This window comes from Haematobia irritans, chromosome 4, assembly GCF_050003625.1.
Source record: "Haematobia irritans isolate KBUSLIRL chromosome 4, ASM5000362v1, whole genome shotgun sequence".
NCBI classification, from domain to species: Eukaryota; Metazoa; Arthropoda; class Insecta; order Diptera; family Muscidae; genus Haematobia; species Haematobia irritans.
In genome coordinates this window covers 87,649,623-87,672,781 of record NC_134400.1, presented here as the reverse complement: position 1 = coordinate 87,672,781, position 23,159 = coordinate 87,649,623, and the positions used below count along the sequence as shown (strand labels likewise).

The window sequence follows — 23,159 nt, the reverse complement described above, 5'->3', positions numbered from 1 at the left end:
ACTTGGGTTGCGATAACACTTGCCGATGGCAAGGTATCGTAAAACTTTTTAACACTGTCTTCTAAATTGTAAGTTAGTCCATAAGGGGTATATATTAAACAAAAAAAAAAAGGCCGATTAAATACGTATATAATTCAGTTTGACAAAATTTTCTATAGAAATAAAATTTTGACAAAATTTTCTATAGAAATAAAAACTTGACAAAATTTTCTATAGAAATAAAATGTTGACAAAATTTTCTATGGAAGTAAAATGTTGACAAAATTTTCTATAGCAATAAAATTTTGACAAAATTTTCTATAGAAATAAAATGTTGACAAAATTTTCTATAGAAATAAAATGTTGACAAAATGTTCTATAGAAATAAAATGTTGAAAAAATTGTCTACAGAAATAAAATGTTGACAAAATTTTCTACAGAAATAAATTTTTTACAAAATTTTCTATAGAAATAAAATTTTGACAAAATTTTCTATGGAAATAAAATGTTGACAAACATTGCTATAGAAATAAACTTTTTACAAAACTTTCTATAGAAATGAAATTTTGACAAGACTTTCTATAGTAATAAAATTTGACAATTTTTACATGGCTGTTAGAGGCCATATACTAACGAAATGTACCAAATTTCAACCGCATCGGATGACTTTTGCTCCTCCAAGAGGCTCCGGAGGTCAAATCTGGGGATCGGTTTATATGGGAGCTATATATAATTATGGACCGATATGGACCAATTTTTGCATGGTTGTTAGAGACCATATACTAACACCACGTACTAAATTTCAATTGGATCGGATGAATTTTGCTCATCTAAGAGGCTCCAGAGTTCAAATCTGGGGATCGGTTTATATGGGAGCTATATATAATTATGGACCGATATGGACCAATTTTTGCATGCTTGTTAGAGACCGTATACTAACATCAGGTACCCAATTTCAAACGGATCGGATGAATTTTGCCCCTCCAAGAGGCTCCGGAGGTCAAATCTGGGGATCGGTTTATATGGGAGCTATATATAATTATGGACCGATATGGACCAGTTTTTGCATGGTTGTTAGAGACCATATACTAACATCACGTACCAAATTTCAATCGGGTAGGATGAAGTTTGCTCCTCCAAGAGGCTCCGGAGGTCAAATCTGGGGATCGGTTTATATGGGAGCTATATATATTTATGGACCGATATGGACCAATTTTTGCATGGTTGTTAGAGACCGTATACTAACATCAGGTACCAAATTTCAACCAGAGCGGATGAATTTTGCCCCTCCAAGAGGCTCCGGAGGTCAAATCTGGGGTCGGTTTATATGGGGGCTATATATAATTATGGACCGATATGGACCAATTTTTGCATGTTTGTTAGAGAACGTATACTTAGACCACGTACCAAATTTCAACCGGATCGGATGAATTTTGCTGCTCCGGAAGGCTCCGCATGCCAAATTTGGGGATCGGTTTATATGGGGGCTATACTTAAACGTGGGCCGATATGGCTCATTTTCAATACCATCCGACCTACATCAATAACAACTACTTGTGCCAAGTTTCAAGTCGATAGCTAGTTTCGTTCGGAAGTTAGCGTGATTTCCACGGACGGACAGCCGGACAGACGGACGGACGGACGGACATGCTTAGATCGACTCAGAATTTCACCACGACCCAGAATATATATACTTTATGGGGTCTTAGAGCAATATTTCGATGTGTTACAAACGGAATGACAAAGTTAATATACCCCCATCCAATGGTGGAGGGTATAAAAATACTTACCAATTTATGACTAAACTATACGTTGAGATATAAAAAAAATTACAAATTCATCTGGAATTGAATATTAATTTTTTACATTGAATAATAAAAATTTTCAATGCACTTTCAATTTCAACATATTTTCCTAACTATTCGTAATAATTTTTTTCTAAACTACCGATAAAATACCGATAAATATTAATAACTTTCATTTATAAGGTTTAATAAACAAACACCAATATATGTCTCAAAAATCCAAAATATTCCATGCCTTTATCTTCCCTTTTCCCTTGTTGCATACATGCTTAAAAGATGCAACAGCCCACGCCAACGCCAACTACACAACTGAAGTATGCCAAACAAAACCAAGCAAAGCCAAAACATTCCTACAACAACAACAACAACAACACATGTGCCTTTATTGAAAACAACACCTCATCTAGCCAAATAAACTATCCGCGAATAACAAACACACACACACAAACCACTGAAAGAAAAAAAATAAAAACCACCCCACGCTCAGATATACACAACATCCCCATCACTCCCTACCATTTCTCATTATTGCATTGCATGCTCTCACTCTCAAAAAAATTTCAAGTAACATCATCTTTACATTAAACATATTCCACTTTGACGAGAAAGATCTCTGTACTATGCATTAGTTCATCGCATCTGCCCACAATTTACTCTGAAAACAATACTCCTTAATGCATATCAGTATAAGAACGATAAAATGTTTAACTTAAAACCAGTAAGGAAAGTCTAAAGTCGGGCGGGGCCGACTATATTATACCCTGCACCACTTTGTAGATCTAAATTTTCGATACCATATCACATCCGTCAAATGTGTTGGGTGCTATATATAAAGGTTTGTCCCAAATAAATACATTTAAATATCACTCGATCTGGAAGAATTTGATAGACTTCTACAAAATCTATAGACTCAAAATTTAAGTCGGCTAATGCACTAGGGTGGAACACAATTTTAGTAAAAAAATATGGGAAACGTTTAAATCTGAAGCAATTTTAAGGAAACTTCGAAAAAGTTTATTTATGATTTATCGCTCGATATGTATGTATTAGAAGTATAGGAAAATTAGAGTCATTTTTACAACTTTACGACTAAGCAGTGGCAATTTTACAAGGAAAATGTTGGTATTTTGACAATTTTTGTCGATATCAGAAAAACATATATATGGGAGCTATATCTAAATCTGAACCGATTTCAACCAAATTTGGCACGCATAGCAAAAATGCTAATTATACTCTCTGTGCAAAATTTCAACTAAATCGGAGTTAAAAATTGGCCTCTGTGGTCATATGAGTGTAAATCGGGCGAAAGCTATATATGAGAGCTATATCTAAATCTGAACCGATTTCAACCAAATGTGGCACGCATAGCAACAATGCTAATTCTACTCCCTGTGCAAAATTTCAACTAAATCGGAGCAAAAAATTGGCCTCTGTGGTCATATGAGTGTAAATCGGGCGAAAGCTATATATGGGAGCTATATCTAAATCTGAACCGATTTCAACCAAATTTGGCACGCATAGCAACAATGCTAATTCTACTCACTGTGCAAAATTTCAACTAAATCGGAGTTAAAAATTGGCCTCTGTGGTCATATGAGTGTAAATCGGGCGAAAGCTTTATATGGGAGATATATCTAAATCTGAACCGATTTCAAGCAAATTTGGCACGCATAGTTACAACGCTAATTCTACTCCCTATGCAAAATTTCAACTAAATCGGAGCAAAAAATTGGCCTCTGTGGGCAAATGAGTGTAAATCGGGCGAAAGCTATATATGGGAGCTATATCTAAATCTGAACCGATTTTGCTGATATTTTGCAAGTTTTTCGAGACTCATAAAATATTCGGATGTACGGAATTTGAGGAAGATCGGTTGATATACACGCCAATTATGACCAGATCGGTGAAAAATATATATGGCAGCTATATCTAAATCTGAACCGATTTTTTCCAAAATCAATAGGGATCGTCTTTGAGCCGAAACAGGACCCTATATCAAATTTTAGGACAATCGGACTAAAACTGCGAGCTGTACTTTGCACACAAAAATACATCAACAGACAGACAGACAGACAGACAGACAGACGGACAGACAGACGGACAGACAGACAGACGGACATCGCTAAATCGACTCAGAATTTAATTCTAAGCCGATCCGTATACTAAAAGGTTGGACTATGATTACTCCTTCTTGGCGTTACATACAAATGCACAAACTTATTATACCCTGTACCACAGTAGTGGTGAAGGGTATAATTAGCAAAAACTTCATGAAATGATATCTACCCATTTTTGACGAAAATGTCTATAATTTTAATTATATGTGAACTAAAAATATTTAATTGAGAAATGTTGTACCAACTATTATTAACTATAGGAATTGTCAATAAGAAATTGCTATCCACTTTCAAGTTCATTTTTCGTAAAAAAATATTTTCTCATACAAAAAAATCCTTTAATAAATTGCACTTATTATTTAGAAAATACTTTACATTTCACAAGTAGTTTTATAGCATGACAAACGAATTTTTAACTACCAGTTAAGAAATTTTTTAAAGAAATTTCCATAGTATTTTGTAGGCCATGAACTAAACGATTGCTACTTAGAATTTGTAAAATTTCCTTTCGAGTAGTTAATTTTCGTTGAAGATACGAAATATGAACTAAAATTCTGGAAAATTCTTGTAATAAATTATTGTAAAAATCTTCTTAAATTTACGAGACACTTTTTTTCTGTGTATATACCACTGTGTATACCACAACAACACGATTCAAAATAAAAAAACAACCCACGCGCAAACATATTGATTACATCTAACAAGTGTGCTTCCTTAAGTTTTGAAAGGATTGAATACTTCTTAGTACGAATGAACTAAAATATTTTTCTATGCCAAGTGTTATTCGTATGTATGATAAGCTTTCTATAATAAAGGAATTCAGTGTTATCGTTTTATAAGAAATTTTACTAAATTTGAGGAAACTTGGGTTTAGTTCATATTTTGTTTATTTTTACGAATCCTTTGTTATCAGTGAATAAAATTTTCTTGTTCAGTAGTAAATTCTTATACCCAGCGAAGAAAACAGTATTAGTAAAATTCCATGCCTTATTCTAGGCTTTTTTACTGAAACAAGTAAAGGCTTTTTTACTGAAACAAGTAAATTTTATTATTTCATACAAAAATTTAACTTAATGGAAATAAAATGGATAAACTAAATTTATAAACATTTTTTCCTTTAGTTTCGAAAGCACTTTTTTCTGGGTGTATATATAGACATTTAAAACATTTTTGAGGCAAGTTGGCAAGATAACAACTACTCTACAGTTTTTAATTAAAACTAAAACTATCTAATATTTTGAAATTAATTCAATTAATTGATTATAGTAAATAATTCAAATTACAAATTAATTAAAAAATACCTGAATATTACGTAATAAATGATTCTTCAACTTCCGTTTCATAGAAGAAAAAATTAAGGTCATGACCATTTTAACTATACAGTAGGTTATTCTTACTATTTTTGTGAATTGCTTTAGTTCAGTTAAGTTAGTGAGACATACTTGTGCTGTGGAAAATTTCGCAAGAAATAATAAAATTTATCTAGAAAAACATATTTTGATGCCCGTACACTGAGGCCAAAGATTTCATGTCCTTAAAATACTAATGCGAATTTTGCCTAGCATAGAAGATGCAAAAGTCGATAAACTATTCCTTGAAGTCATTTTGTCCTTAAACTTAAGTGATTCGATTTAAAACTAGGTATCTTAATATGAAAGAAATTTTTGTTTGGCTAAGGTTAACTTGGCTTTAATCATTTTGAAAAATTCTTCATAATTAATGAAATCATCTTTTCATTTGTTGACTGTTTGAGTCTTCAATACAAAGCAAAAATGGATTCCAAAATAGGCATTCTTTATTTAATTTATTTTCAACGCGTTTTTTATTTGAAACATAGCACAAATTCTACTTGAAGTCGAGTGTGAATTTGGAAATTTAAGTTTTCATTAACACGTTTTAAAGGACTTTGAGAGGACATAAAAAAAGCTTCAAAAACGAATAAATTTAAATTTGTTTCCTACGATCAAGAACGCAAAAAAGAGAATTGTGTCGTAAAGGTTTCCTTACTTCAATTCTCCACTTCTTTGGCTCGAAATCAATACCAAACTCACTGTAAAGATAAAATCTTTGGAATCTTGGACAGGCTTTGTTTTCAGTGTACGTTAGCCAGAGATAGTGTGAAAAAAAAAATTGTTTGAATTTTGATATGCTTAAATCTAAATATTATTTAATTTTAATATTAGAATGAGTATTCGGAGTAAAGAGAATAGACATTCGGAACCAAGAGAATAGACATTTGAAAAAAATAGCATGTGTTTTCGCCTTGAGAGCAGCATTTTATGTATGTGTGGACATGTGTTTTGTTTATCATTTTGACATTATGGGCACAATTATTTTTATACCCACCACCATAGAATGGTGACGGGGGTATAATAAGTTTGTCATTCCGTTTGTAACACATCGAAATATCGATTTCCGACTATATAAAGTATATATGAATATTGATCAGGGAGAAATTCTAAGACGATATAACGATGTCCGTCTGTCCGTCTGTCTGTCTGGCTGTCTGTCTGTCTGTTGTAATCACGCTACAGTCTTCAATAATGAAGCAATCGTGCTGAAATTTTGCACAAACTCGTCTTTCGTCTGCAGGCAGGTCAAGTTCGAAGATGGGCTATATCGGTCCAGGTTTTGATATAGTCCTCATATAAACCGACCTCCCGATTTGGGGTCTTGGGCTTATAGAAATCGTAGTTTTTATCCAATTTGCCAGAAATTTGAAATCTGGAGGTATTTTATGACCATAAAGAGGTGTGCCAAAAATGGTGAGTATCGGTCCATGTCTTGGTATAGCCCCCATATGGTCCGATCTCCCGATTTTACTTTTTGGGCTTATAGAAACCGCAGTTTTTATTCAATTTACCTGAAATTGGAAATCTAGAGGTATTGTAGGACCACAAATACGTGTGCCAAAAATTGTGAGTATCGGTCCACATTTTGGCATAGCCCCCATATAGACCGATCTCCCGATTTTATTTCTTGGGAATATAGAAACCGCAGTTTTTATCCAATTTACCTGAAATTGGAAATCTAACGGTGCTTGAGGACCATCAAAAGGTGTGCCGAAAATGGTCCGTATCATTCCATGTTTTGGTATAGCCCCCATATAGACCGATCTCCCGATTGTACATCTTGGGTTTATAGAATCTGTAGTTTATATACAATTTGCCTGAAATTGGAAATTTATAGGTATTTTAGGTCCATAAAGAGGTGTGCCACAAATGGTGAGTATCGGTCCATATTTTTGTATAGCCTCCATATAGACCGATATCCCGATTTTACTTCTTAGGCTTCTAGAATCCTAAGTTTCATCCAATTTGCCTGAAATTGGAAATCTAGAGGTATTTTCGGGCCATAAAGGGGTGAGCTGAAAACGGTGAGTATCGGTCCATATTTTAGTATAGCCCCCATAAGAACGATCTCCCGATTTAACTCCTTGGCTTTATAGAAACCGTAGTTTTTATCCGATTTGCCTGAAATTGTAAATATTCTGGTATTTTAGGCTCACAAAAACGTGTATGGGATTAAGTTTTTATCGGTCCATTTGACAATGCCTCTATATAGACCGGCTTCACTTCTTGAGGGTATAGGAGGCGCACTGATCATGAAAATTGCTTGAAACTCAATGTAAAATTTCCAGATTTTACTTCTCGGGTGAAAATCTACAGATTTAAGATTTCAAATCAAGACGTTATTTTATAATTTTCTTGCACACTTACAAGAGATGTTAATGATTCCTCTAAAACTCAAACAAAAATGGTTCTTATAAATCCAGAATCTGATATAGTCCTCGTAGGTGAAATTTTTAAATTTATCTTCGGAAAGTGTCCTCAAGTCCTCAAGCCCTCCTGAAATTTCAAAGGAAACCCTAATATTTGGTTCATGGTGGTGGGTATTTAAGATTCGGCCCGGCCGAACTTACTGCTGTATATACACGGTTGAAAAAGACTGTTTTTCATATGTTTGGCTATAAACATTATATGTTTGGAACACAAATTTTTAAACACAATATTTTTGAGTGCAAGCATATAATGTTCATAAACTAGCATAACATGTTTGGGATATATATGTTAATATGTTAGAACATATTATGTTTGGGACATAAAATGTTTGTAAATATAATATGCTTGAATGCAAACATATATTAATTTAGAAATAGCGCTATTTAACCGGGAGCGATATTGAATTAAATTGGTGGTTGTTGCTTGTTATTACAAAATTAACATTTTATTTTTCCTTGGGCAATTGATCAGCTACTTCTTTGATCCTTACAAACTGTGTGGCCCGCTGTTCGAATCCCCATCCGGCAAAAGGTAAAATTAAAATAAAAAAAAATCATAAAATTGAATAATTTCTTCTACATTGTTTGTATTACAGAAAAATGTGCTAAGAACTAAAAAATCTCGTGGAAGTGATAAAGATGTCGGGGAATATACAATTGGGCAGAAACAAAATTTTGAGCATTCAGGTCGAAAACCTATGTTGTTAGCACCTATATTACCTGTTTATTTTCATAATTCATTATGATTGTAAATATATAAATAAATAAATAAAATTTTGAGCACAATATTGTTTGGGAGAATTTTTTTAAGCATATAATATTTTTGGCTGCAAAATGCTTCCAAACATATTATATGTTCACATAATAACATATTGTTTTTTGGAAGACAACATTATTGAATTTGGATGCAAAAATACAAAATGTTTGGAACTTAGACTACCCAAACATATATTGTTTAAACCAATATGCTTTCAAACATATTATATATTGGAGGAGATCAAACATATAAATGTTTGGGCAATACCCAAAAATATATATGCTTGAAGCAAAATATGTTTGGGAGTATATGTTACAGAAGCGATTTTTTGTGAGCGTGTACTTGTTTTTTGGTTCGTTAAAAGAAATGGGAACGTACGACAAGCTAGTCAAAGGAAATTAAAAAAAAGGTGGAAAATATACAAAAATTACAAAAGGTATTTCATAAAAATAACGAAAATGAAAAAACGTAGGAAATAGTGAAAAATTTAACAGTAAAATGTATAAGAACAAAGTTTAGTTCCTCTTTATTAATAAGTAGGCCAAAAGGAGTTGACGGACACATTCAAATATAAAAGCGGGCATTAAGTTCGAGTTTTGCAGCTAAAACAATTGAAAAAGTTTATTTTCTTTAAAATGAATTATTGAAGAAAAGTAAAAGGCAAAACAGGGTCATTTTAGAGCGATAATGCCAACTTAATACCGGCCTTAAAGGTAAAAATGAAATTAAGTACAAAACATGATAAGTTTTAAATGCATTTAAAATGGTGTTAAATGCTAGTAAAAAACTGTTCACGCCTAAATAAATATATGTTAGTAGTATTTATGTATGTTTATACTCGATTCCACACCCAGAAAAAAGTGCCTTCGAAACTAAAGGAAAAAATTTTCATCAATATAGTTTATCCATTTTATTTCCATTAAGGTAAAATTTTGTGAGAAATAATAAAATTTACTGGTTTCAGTAAAAAATCCTAATCTGTAAGCAGTTAGGAATAGTTCATTAACTAGAATAAGGCATGGAATTTTACTCATACTGTTTTCTTCGCTGCACGCTCACAAAAAATAGCTTCTGTAACATATACTCCCAAACATATTTTGCTTCAAGCATATACATTTTTGGGTATTGCTCAAACATTTATATGTTTGATCTCTTCCAATATATAATATGTTTGAAAGCATATTGGTCTAAACAATATATGTTTGGGTAGTCTAAGTTCCAAACATTTTGTATTTTTGTATCCAAATTCAATAATGTTGTCTTCCAAAAAACAATATGTTATTATGTGAACATATAATATGTTTGGAAGCATTTTGCACCCAAAAATATTATATGCTTAAAAAAAAACTCCCAAACAATATTGTGCTAAAAATTTTATTTATTTATTTATATATTTACAATCATAATGAATTATGAAAATAAACAGGTAATATAGGTGCTAACAACATAGGTTTTCGACCTGAATGCTCAAAATTTTGTTTCTGCCCAATTGTATATTCCCCCACATCTTTCTTACTTCCACGAGATTTTTTAGTTCTTAGCACCTTTTTCTGTAATACAAACATTGTAGAAGAAATTATTCAATTGTATGATTTTTTTTATTTTAATTTTACCTTTTGCCGGACGGGGATTCGAACAGCGGACCACACAGTTTGTAAGGATCAAAGAAGTAGCTGATCAATTGCCCAAGGAAAAATAAAATGTTAATTTTGTAATAACAAGCAACAACCACCAACTTAATTCAATATCGCTCCCTGTTAAATAGCGCTCCAAGCTACTAAACACATATATGTTTATAGGCTATTTCTAAATTAATATATGTTTGCATCCAAACATATTATATTTACAAACATTTTATGTCCCAAACATAATATGTTCTAACATATTAACATATATGTCCCAAACATGTTATGCTAGTTTATGAACATTATATGCTTGCACTCAAAAATATTGTGTTTAAAAATTTGTGTTCCAAACATATAATGTTTATAGCCAAACATATGAAAAACAGTCTTTTTCATCCATGTACACAATCCATGGTGGAGGGTACATAAGCTTCGGCCTGGCCGAACTTACGGCCGTATATATTTGTTAGTATTAGATAGCTTTCAACATCAAAAATATTTAAAAGCGTATAATTAAAATTATTATTCCAATTAATGGTTTAATTAAGCTAATTTAGAAAAAAACATTGATTACGGTAAGCTAAACTAAATTAACCCTTTCACTACCGATGTCCACTTAGAAGGACATTCGAAAAAGACACCAAATTCTATTTTCCCACTTAGTTTCGATTTATTTCTCGATGTTATTTTAAAGTAGAGGCTTTAATCTAACTAAGCTATACATATTTTCCACATTGGTGGGCACTAAAATACATTTTTATAAACTTCTTTAACAATAAACGAAAAATATGAAAATTTGAGACAATTATTCTATTGTATGTCTTTAGTAAATTGAAATTTATACAAAAACTATAGTTGATACTTTTTCGCGTTCTTTTTTGTATTTTTTCTCACACATTGAAGGATATTATAGGCCAAATAGCGCTTATTTTCGTAAGGCCATTTGGTCACAATTCAAGAATCAAATTTTCAGAACAAGCTCATATAGTTCTTGAAGTAATTGAGGTAGGATCTCAACATGACAATTTTAATTTTACATGCTGTTTGTACTAGTCAAAACAGAAGAAAAATTAAAGTTTTTAACCTTAGGGTTATTTCGGTAGTGAAAGGGTTAATTTCTAATTTGAGACCAATAAATTTTTATATTGGCTATGATTTTTCATATTTAAAATAGCAATTGTTTAATATTAAGAATTGGAGAATTTTCATGAACATATTACAATTTTAAAGTGCAATGACCTACACGCATATTTAGTTCATTAATAAAAAATCTTGAGGAAAATTCAAAAAGAGTAAGCAATTTTTAATTTACCAAGTTTTTACCCAATTATTTCTGACACATTTGGAACAACTAAAAAAATTGTTTTCGTTTGATGAAAAAGGTTGACCAAAAATTTCAAATGGGAAATGAGTTCTTGTACTTGCCTTCGATTTCTTCTTCGTTACAATGGTGATCTCAGCAAAAAAACAAACAAAACTGAAATTGAATTGTACCAATACACATGTGAAACTTTTATCCAATTTCATTAATGCCATCGGAAAGCTGATGAAAATATGGCAAATTCTGTGAACGCAGCAAAATCGCTAGCTGTATTATTTGGGTCGATAATTCCCCTATATACCAAGCAAGTAACAACAAAATTTCAGGCATAGGTGGAAAATTGCAATTTTGCTCCAGTTTCCGAATGCTTCATAAGCGAAGCGTTTGGACGACAAAAGGTTCAGTTCACTTGCGTAGTGTTACACGAACGGAAGTACTTGCTCCCTTTCTCTTCGTCGTCGATTTTCATTGTCGTTTCGCGGTCATTGTGTTGAAATAAAAATTCTGTGATAACATTTTTACATTGGATTACCCCAGCCAGCTTGGCAGACATCATAAGTCATTGTGGATTACCTTTGGATTAAACTATTATGCTACGTATAAAATTAATCATAATGTGTTGAATGTGAAATTTGATCCTGAAAACAAAAAAAAAAAAAAATAAATAAATAAAAAACAATTATATAAAAGATATTTTAGTGAGCAAAACAATTGTGATTAAAAATATTATGAATTAAAAATTTTAACCTCAAACAAAAAAAAAATAGTTTTTTTATGCGGAAAAGGATAACGAAAGTGTTATAATGACAAGTCAAACATTTTTAACAGATGGTAATTAAATTCTTATTCACATATCAAATATATAATAAAAAATTCTTACTATATTTGTGTAATGTGCAAAATGAACAAAATTTAGTGGAATTATGGAGAACTTAAAAAAATTAATAATAATAATACAGAATAATAAAAACGAAAATTGAAATATGTTAACCATTGTTATAATAAAAGAATACAGCATATATTTTTCACAACTAAATAAATAGAAAAAGTGTTTTCTGCACCACTCTTCAAATTAAAAATTAAGTTCTATATCCGAAATCATCGAAATAACTTTCGTTTTATTCATAAAACCTGTATTTAAAACTGAACCTATGTGCATAAAATTCGGATAATTAAGGACATATTGTGAACCCAATTCGGATTACAAAGTAATATTATTATATTCCTTGGGTCAAAAAAAAAAGGACTTTTCGGATAAATAAATACCTATTGGCTAATAAACATAAGTGTGAAGTAAAATGATCAACTTTCTGTTCAGAATATCATTGTTAAAGTTGTGATCTCTGTGGCAAAATATGTAACAATTGTAGACTTATGGGGACAAATTCGGTATAAAATAGGTTTTAAACAACCTTCAAATGAGTGATGAAAGGGAGGATGAAACTATTAAATTCTGAATGATAGCAGATACGAAGTGTTAAACAGCTATTTTTGTGTGCGAACAAAATTGTAATAAAAAATGTTTTGTAGCATATATTAATTTTCGCCAGGATAATAATGATTTGGTTTATTAGAACTGTTGTGTTATGCATACTATAGTTATGATACTAAAAACCGATATTCGTTCAGTTCTGACAAAATGCTTATCAAACAGAATTGCTAACAGGAAAAGAGTGCGAAAGAAAAAAAAACTAAAATACTATAAAGCTAAAACGAATGGAAAAATAGGTGGTGTTTTTCAAGACGCTTTTTAATTGAAACATGATATAATTTATACCGGAAGTCGAATCTGAATTTGGAAATTTTAATTGTTGTTAACGCGTTTGTTTCCCAATATCCATTACGTAACACTTAAATATAAAAGAGAATTGCGTCTTAACAGCACCCATTGTCCAATTCGCCGGTTCATTGGCTCGGAACAGTGTTACCGTTATGCCACTTTAGTGGTAAATTCGCCATTTTCAAGCGGTTCAGTGTACTTGCGTAGTGTTACTAAATGTGATACTTTTTATATTTTTGTGCCACCTTTTCGTCATATTGTTCAACTTTTTAATAGCATGTTTTAATACCATTAGATTTTTTATACATTGTAACCCCAAAGAATTGATAAGAAATCGTTTTAATGTAATTCAAATAATAATTTTTCAATGACTAACAATAAAAGCTTTTTCCAGAACAAACTGATATATTAAACTTCAATTGTATGCTAACTTGATTGAAACAAGTATTTTAACACCCCCTCTCAATAAACTAGCCCAAACTCATTTCGCATATTCATGTATTTACTAGTATCGGTTGACTTCGTAAAAATATCAGCCAGTTGTTTTTCGGTGGTGATGTGTTCTATGGAAATAATTCCGTTTATAATGTGGTCCCTTATAAAATGGTGTTTCACGTCAATGTGCTCCACACGTTTACTTTCTAAATTATTTGCCATGCCGATCGTTAGGTTAGGTGGCAGCCCGATGTATCAGCCTCACTTAGACTATTCAGTCCATTGTGATACCACATTGGTGAACTTCTCTCTTATCACTGAGGGCTGCCCGATTCGATGTTAAGCTCAATGACAAGGGACCTCCTTTTTATAGCCGAGTCCGAACAGCGTTCCACATTGCAGTGAAACCACTTAGACTGTATAGTATTTCTGATGCCCAATCCGCATCTGCGTACCCAATAATGGGCTCAGATTCACATTTTTTAAAAAATAAGCTTAGTGGTTATAGCGCCTTTAAGATATCTTGCAATTCTTTTTGCCAATGCACATCTGACGGATTTTCTTGAAACCTTCCAAGATAGCCAACTTGGTAGCATATAACTGGCCTTGAACATAACATAATGTACATTAGACTTCCCAAAAGTTCCTTGAATGGCTGTTTCGTAATTTCTTCGTTTTCAAAGTGTTGCAAATGAAGTCCCTTTTCCATTGGTTTGGAAAGATTTGAAGACCAATTTTTTCAATGCTTTTCTAAGCTAAGCAATCATTTTCGTATACAAATTTTATACCCAGGAAATACACACAATCTGACATTTCGAATTTTTCGCTTAGTTGTTCTTTGAGCTCGTTAATACTTCCAACTATAAGAAGGTCGTCTACATACAATATTAAATAAAGTACGTCATTGTTTTTCTTATTTTTCTTCAGATAGAGGCAGTAGTCATGTTTTGAACGTATAAAGCCCAAAGAGAAAATGAAATGATTGAATTTATCATTTCAACATTTAGGCGCTTGCTTCAATCCATATAGGCATTTCTCAAGTTTATAGCAAAGGCCATTTTTACATTTAAGACCATCAGGTATTGCCATATACGAGTATATATTTTCATTTAAATTTCCGTACAGACCTTTTGTCGTCCAAACGACATTTGCGTAGTGGCGTCACGTGCCACGACAACTTTTCTATTTTCCATGCCCCACAATCGGTAACCGTTGGGAGCGTAACCAACCCTAGTCATTTTCTTCCCTTTTGGATCTAATTTTTCTTTTTACATCTGGCACCCAAAAGTAGGCTTTGCATCCAAAAACTCTTATTTTTTCTAAACTGGGCTTTTTACTATACCATATTTCTGCGGGAGTTACTTTATTATCAAGAGCTCGAGTAGGACATCTGTTAATATGTAGACAGCTGATAGAGCAGCTTCATTCCATAAATACTTAGGGGTATTGGACTCTAATAGCATTGATCTGTTTGTTGGGGTGTATAGGCAATTGTGGATTCTATCTGAATACCTTTTTCTTTGTACCATTTTTGTTGGTATATACCCAAATATTCACTACCTTGATCGATTGCAACCTTTCAAATTCTCAGATGAGGGAACATGGCTGTCACCAACGCATTCTTTAAATTTCTCAAAATCTTTAGATTTCTTTTTGAAGCAAAATATCATGACGAAATGAGAAAAATCGTCTATGAAGGAGACAAAATATTTGTAGCCATCCCATGTGCTAGGTGTGATAGGGCCGCATATATCAGAGAGAATTCTCTCAAGTAGTCTTGTTGACCTCTGTCTGGAATCATTAAATGGATCTCTACATTGTTTCGCCTCTATACACACGTCACAAACACTTCACGGGTAAGTACCCGTTCGTTTGGCATTTTCATACGTTTTAGTTTTTCCATTCCATATATCCCTATTTGAACTAGCCGTTTATGCCACAAGGTAACATCATTTGTGTTACATATCACTGCTGAGTATGAATCAAGGCTTAGGGAGAGTTCGTAAAGGTTTCCACGCAGATATGCAACTGCTATTTTGCCTTCCCCATTTTGATTAATGGCAGTATTATCCAAAAATCTGACTACTAAACCCGCTTTAGTTAGTTTTCGGACAGATAATAAATTATCTCTCAGATCTGGAGTATATAAAACGTCTTTTACAACTCCTTTATTACTAATTCCTTTTATATCCCCTACATAGTTTGCAATTATAGATTCACTATTTTTCGCTACATTTATTTCAACTGGGGTCCTAAGTTTCGTCATTGATGAAAAATATGATTTTTCTTTAGCCATATGGTCGCTGGCTCCCGAGTCGATCTTGAATGCAGTTTTGGCTACATTTTCTGATCGGACGTCATTTCTGGTGTTGACCATATACACTAATAGAAAAAGTTTCGTTATATTAACGAAATATATCGTTGAAAGTCAGCAAACGAAACAAATTCGTTAATACAACGAAATTTTTCGTTATTATAACGAATTGTCTGTTAATTAACGTAACGTTTCGTACTATTAATGAATATTTTCTTTGTATTAATGAAAATGTTTCGTTATATCAATGAACATTTTTCGTTGGCTGAGTATTAATGAAATTTTCTTTGTGTGTAAAGGAAACAGCTTTTGACTTTGCTGATCTTGCCTCTGCTTGCCAACAATCATTTGCTTGATGGCGGTATTTATTTCACTTAAAGCACTTACCGTTGAAATTCTTCTTTTTCTTGATGAACTTTTTCCCTGAAAATGCCGTCTTGTCACTTATTTCAACGTGGCGATCACAAAGTTTAGCTTCTTCGGACATTAATCGTTCTTAGACGTTATTCGGATTCAATTTCCATTTATCCGTGTTTTGAAGAGCGGTTGAGCTAGCATATCTGAGTCTTCCATCGTTGCACCAATTTCAGTTGTCTCACCAAGTTTTCGAATGCTAATATATGCGTTATTATTATATCTCCATCATTCATTCGCAACATGGCTAGTCTCTTCCTTACAAGCAATTGGTTTATCACAGACTTTTTGGCAAATGCCGCATGCAGACTGTCCCATATATACTTGGCACTTTCTTTATCGCGAATGAAGCTTAAACAATCCGAATGGACATAGCTTACGAATGGACATATCCTTCTTCCTGAATTCCGTTAAAGCATGTCGTGGGGGCATGCCTGTTAGAACATCCAATAAGTTTTGCGAGTCCAGGTGAATTTTAACACGGAACTAGCAAAATGAAACGCTCCAAATAAGAAAGAATTGATAAGAAATCGATTTAATGTAATTCAAATAATATTTTTTCAATGACTGTATGATGACAATAAAAGCTTTTTCCAGAACAAACTGACATATTAAACTCCAATTGTATGCTAACTTGATTGAAACAAGTATTTGAACACATATGTTACCTATAAGATTACGGTGTCTTAAATAATAATCGAGTGTACCATTTGAATACTATATTTGTGAACAATTTCTCCTTTTGTGTCATAATGTTATCAGTGGATAAGGGTTCCGCCTTAAAGTATGCAAAGGAAATTTTCTATAGTAGATCAAGCGAGTTAATTTTCAAGAAATGGCTTTAAATGAAATGGATATAAAATGATTCTTAGGTTAAGGTGGGTACTAAGTTCGAGTTTAGCCGCTAAAATCAAAATTAAATCTATGAAAGCCGAATAATAGAATAACTTTTTTTGGCATATTTTATTACAACTTAGTGGGGAATCGCACTAATCCGTCGCAGCATCTGACACCAAATATAGCAGCTCCGGAAAGTGTGAATCGGGAAAGGTCAGGGTCGCGGCGACCCTGACCTACAGACCGATTTCCCTTCTCTCGCCAGTAGCCAAGACAATTGAGGCACTACTCCTCCCCAGCCTTGTGGAGAATTTTTCAGCTGCTAATCATCAACATGGATTTCGCAAAGTACACAGTACGACAACGGCTTTGAATGCTATTTCAGCATTTATAACTAGGAGACTCAATCAGCCCAGGCTGTGTCACAAGACGGTCCTCGTTGCGCTTGACCTATCGGAGGCATTCGATACGGTCAAACATGCCAGACTTTTCGAGGACATCGAGAACACGTCCCTACCGGGACTTTAGCGGCTAAACCCGAACTTAGTACCCACCTTAACCACGATATTTTTTCACATATTTTTACGGCATTTGAAAACACTTTTTATGTTTTCAATCGAATCGAATGTGTACTACGCATTTTTTTTTCACAATAAATATAGCCCTTTCGGGTTCACATTAATAGCTCCTTTTTAAATTTCATATTTTGAACTATTCATTTCTAATTTAGGAGAGGATGATTGACCGTTTTGTTTAGCTGTTAATTTGACCGAGAAAAATATTATTTTCATCTCGTAAATAGTATGCTACTCTGTTATATCAATTATTTCCCTGCTCTTATTATTAACGTCGTCTTTGACTGAGAAAACTGGGAAAAACTTCGGTTTAAAAAAATATATTAAGTCCATAGAGCTAATACCTTTTCCTTACCTTTTGGTACGCATAGATGAAAAGAATTATTTTTGAACACAAACAAAGTAGTATTCAAATTTATTTATGCTTAAGAATTTATATGCTAACACGTAAAAATAATATGCTTGAGAGAAAATATGCTTCAAAGACGTAAATTCGTATATAGAAACATATTATTGTTTATAAATTAACTAATGACATAAATTATTATGTTCGGACGACAAAACAAATATGTTTGGGACTTAGGGTTCATTAATATATTTTATTATTATGGACAAATATATAGAGTTTGGGAAAACAACATTATTGAATTTGAATGGAAAAGTACAAAATGTTTGGACTACTACGTCCCCAAAAATGTACTTGCTTGTACTTTCGAAATTGTATTCTACTACAGTATGTCAAGAAAGTGTTTTGACAATAGGATAAAAATTATGTTTTGTTCCAAAATTAAATATAATGAAATTAAAAAAAAAAACTTTTTATTCAATTATTTATTTATTATTATATTTTATTTTATTATTTATTATTTATTTTATTCTATTATTTCTGGAATTTGAAATATTTGGCTATGTCAAAAGACTTTCTTGACATACTGTATTTGAATATGATACCATGTAATAATAGTTACAACATACATAAAGGTGGGTCGTTGTTCAAATTCTAAGGGGCTCCCAATTATTTTAAAGCATGACTTATCCCCTTGAGTTATGATCGCAATATTTCTAGAACCCGCATTGCGAAGTACTACTCGACTAAGTAAGTCTTTATACACATTGGACCATATTACCTTACTAACCCACGTGTGCAGTTGCGTAAATAATATTTGAATAATTATTTGAAGAAAGCTTTCATGAAATCTATTACTTTTTCAATTCAATATAATTTCGTAGTCTATTGAGTAATATTCACTCAATACGTATAAATTTATAAAACTAATTTTCATATCTTCACTATATGTAACTCCGTTCTACGAGCGTGACATTGAACTTATACAACTGGGCTGGTTCTTTTATGTGGAATGTACGAAAAAAAAACGTACTATTGACGATCATGCATTTTGTGAAAATTCGAAAATATATTTTTTTCAGTGTATTATTATTACTAGTTTATTTAAAAACATAATAAATTATGAAAATAAATACAAAATAACAACTAGGTTAGGTTAGGTTAAAGTGACAGCCCGATTAAGTTTCAGGCTCACTTAACATAGACTATTCAGTCCATTGTGACCACATTTACTAAAAGTACCTATTACATATGGACACTTCTAGTTTTAACCGCTGAACCTGAAACTAACAACTAAGGTTTTCGACCTATTTTTTCTGTGTATTAATTTTTTTTGATCTTGTCTCCATTATTTAGAAACAGTGAAAAATCACAAGCGATCCTCAAGGAAATGTCGGCGGTTAGTAACAACAAAAATATTTGCCCTAACATTCATTGTTCTATTGGTCCTCTTAACATCTGTTGTGTATCATGGAATCGTTTTGGAAAAGATGGGTAAGTACGAAGGCATACAGTTGAAGTTTCTATTGGTTTACTAACATATATGTATTGACTTCTTAGACAAACTCAGAGAGATTGTTTCATTGACAAACAAACATAATGATGTCAAAGGACCCATCGATCCGGAATTGAAGCTTATGAACATCCCGCGAGATGAGACGGTTCATGTTAAACATATCGAGCGAAACAGAGATCTTGAAGGTCAAGGGATAGATTCTTATCGAACATTTCATATACAGCACAAAAGATTGCATTTTCATAGACATAAACGAGATGATGAGGAGGCTGTGGGGACGGTTCATATACAGCTGCAATCATCCAACGAAGTGGATATCGATTATATCAATGATATGGATGTGGACGAAAATGAACACGAAATGGATGTTCCACAAGAACTCAATAGTCTAGATCCCATTCAGGTGGAACAAAACTCATTGGATCTGAAAAGTTTGTATGCCAAGGTACGGAATAAACGTACCAAGCTTGCCATTAGTAAACTGGAGACGGAATACAAACGCTGTAAAAAAGAAGCTGCAGGCAACAATGATTGCATGGTGGCATTTATGAAAATGTACAATTTGGCCAAGGAGATAAATGAGAAAATGGAAAAGATGAAGGCTATTTTTAAGGATAGCGAACAGTTAATGAAAACCCAATCTTCTGACGATAGTGATGAATCGAAAGAGTCTTCGACAAAGGGGAAGAAGAAACCCTCATGGAATAGTAAGGAAAAGAATGATAAGAAGATTGATACCTCTACACAAGGTCATACGCAATCTGTGCCGATAATGGACTCATCTCTATCTGACAACCAATTTGTGCAAGATCTCGATGGTAATCAAGCGATCATTACGGAGTCTGGATCATCTCAAACCTTAACAACTGAAGAATATCTCTCGGAAAACACCACCAGAATAGAAGGGGGATTAGAGACTTCATCTACAATTGCCACTATTGCGGAAACTACAACAAACAAGAGAACAAAAATTGAGACTTTGCAAATAAGCTGGATATTGGATGGTCATGATGGTCAATCTCCTGATGAGAATGAATTTGCTCTATTACCGGAACTGGAGACAGCTGCACCTACTCTGGCTACCACAAAGGAAACTGAAATACTTATCACAACTGATAATGTACTAGAAAGTGAGGGGGAAAGATCCACAACCCACGTTTTTCAATCTGAACTGCATGATTTGACTACTACTCCCATGAATGATAGCACCTCATACAGTGAAGATTCTATTGCAACAGAAACGATGACCAATACTTTAACAGAAGCTCCCACTACTACTGGCGACGATAACCAAAGTTTAAGCATGCTTATAGATTCCCATATTAGTGCAGAAAATTCTATAATCCTTGAAGAAGTTCAAACTACGGAAGGTTTGAATATGGAAACAAGTCAACTTGACGTTTTGGGTTTGATGACAACTTCAACCATAACAGCAACAGAGACTGTACAGGAGACCACCGTTTCAGAGGCAGATAATTCGAGCACTAACCTTGACAAGGATATAAAATCTCGTAAACTTCAATTCGATTGGATTTTAGATGGTGAGGAAGTACCCGATGAGACTACAATAGACAGCACCACAAGTGTAAAAATCTTCAATGAAACCACTATAGCTCCATTAAACTCTACTTCCGATGATGATGAAAAGAGTCGGAAGTTACAGTTTGATTGGATTTTAGATGGTGAAGAACTACCAGATGATACCACCATAGAGAGCATTGTCAATTCAGGAATCTATAATGAGACGACGCATATGCCTATAAACTTAAGCACAGTTCATTTCCCTACAAAACCACAACCCATGAAATTCGACTGGATTATAGATAGCGATGCAACCGATAGTCTTGAAATTAATTCCACCACAAAATCTCCAGTTTCTTCCACAGTGCCTGGTAGGTTTTGTAATCCCATGTTGGAAGATTCATCTGAAGAATATACTTGTGTTCCAACAGTTAGCAGTCAGCAAAACGATTCCAAAATTTCTACTGAAGGTCTGATTCCGAATCCAAGTAATTTGGAACGAAAACCTGTGATCGCTACAGAGGGCTATAACACTACGTTCGAAACAACAACGCCGATGGCCACTGATACATTAGATCGATTGGAGTGGGAAAAGAAATTCCTACAAGCTGCAACATTGAATAATAACGATGAGCTGTTGGACACTTTTGGTGAAATGGACTCTAAAACCACGGCTAAATTCGGACCCAAATTAAATCCAGCCAATCCAAATAATTTTGCAGGTAAATTAAATTCAATCGCCTCCATTGAATAAATCTATTGGGGTAGAATAGGTTGTCCATTTTTTGCGATAAACGTTGATGTTCTCTACAGGATGTAAGAGCAATTTGAAGACTGCTCAAACATTTTTTTTAATTTGATGGCTATTTGAGTTTTCGCCATATTTTCTTATATCTATAGGACTTATGTAGTTTTCACCACATTCTCTTTTTCTGTTGTTAATTCACTTGTGGTTTATTCCAGACTGACCGATAAATTTGAATCTTCGTACATGAGGATTTAAGATTTCATATTCTTTCAGTTTTACCTTTGCCCAGACGGAGAATCGAATCACCCTTTTAGTAAGTCAAGACACTAGAGCTCGACTGAAGAATCGTCTTCGGCACTCGGCCAAAATCCGATAATCGGCCAAGAATCAGCCTTCGGCATCAATAGGCCGATTATACGAAGCCGAAACAGAAGTTTTTAATAATTTATCGAATATCCAGCGTAATATCGTGAAATTGTCCCAGTCAGAACACCAAGTGCAAATAAAACAAAAAATTCAAAGTCCTCCATGTGGGGAAAATATGACTCCATGTCCAAAAAAAATTAGAAGAGTACAACACAGTATTAGACAATGAATTGGATTCATATATTACGAAGCATACTACACCGAAAGAATTCTCTTCGTCAATTTTACGAAGAATTCTTCATTAACTATTCTACGTGAATTCTTCATTAAAACAACGAAATTTTCATTAATTTTCGTAAATTTTACGAAAATTAACGAAACGTCTACGAAATATTTTCGTTCGTACTTTTAACGAAACTTTCTTCAAATTTTATGACTTTTGTGAAGAAGTTTTTACGAATTTTTATGAAACATTCTGCGTTAAAACTTCTTCATAAAAAGTATGAAATATTTTCTTTAAAATAACGAAGAAGTTTCATTGAAGTTATAAAATTTCCTTTCGCGACATAAAATTGTCTTTGATAATGTGCTTGAGTGTATTCCTTTATTTAATTTTTAATGCATGTATGCTACACACAAAAAAATAATATATGAACTTGTACATAAATTTGTACATTTTTAAGAATTTATGGATTTTTCCATACGTAATATATGTTTCATAAATACATGTTATTAATTACGAACTATCTAAAAATACTGGTTTTCTCTTAGCGTGAGAGAGCCACAACATAGAGTTACTCTCATATGTATACAATACAAACATAGAATACTATCACTAATCACTAAACACAATATATCTCGAGTTGGAAATGTTCGATTATAACGTTGTTGGTACTTAAATGAAAGGTAATAAGATGACAAA

General features: G+C 33.0%; 1 protein-coding gene across 2 annotated transcripts in view; it reads left to right on the top strand.

The window, feature by feature from the left end:
• Nucleotides 1-11,789: 11,789 nt before the first annotated feature.
• The window catches only part of ndl (serine protease nudel), a 52,816-nt gene continuing 41,446 nt past the window's right edge, over nucleotides 11,790-23,159 (top strand). The window contains exons 1-4 of one of the 2 annotated variants that reach the window (XM_075304540.1): nucleotides 11,790-12,216; nucleotides 19,443-19,580; nucleotides 19,647-21,494; nucleotides 21,555-21,845. In XM_075304540.1, coding sequence (XP_075160655.1) covers nucleotides 12,189-12,216; nucleotides 19,443-19,580; nucleotides 19,647-21,494; nucleotides 21,555-21,845 — 2,305 coding nt within the window. In that variant the 5' untranslated portion in view covers nucleotides 11,790-12,188. Of the gene's footprint in view, nucleotides 12,217-19,442; nucleotides 19,581-19,646; nucleotides 21,846-23,159 lie in introns of both variants that reach the window. The other variant, XM_075304539.1, reaches the window with a different exon arrangement.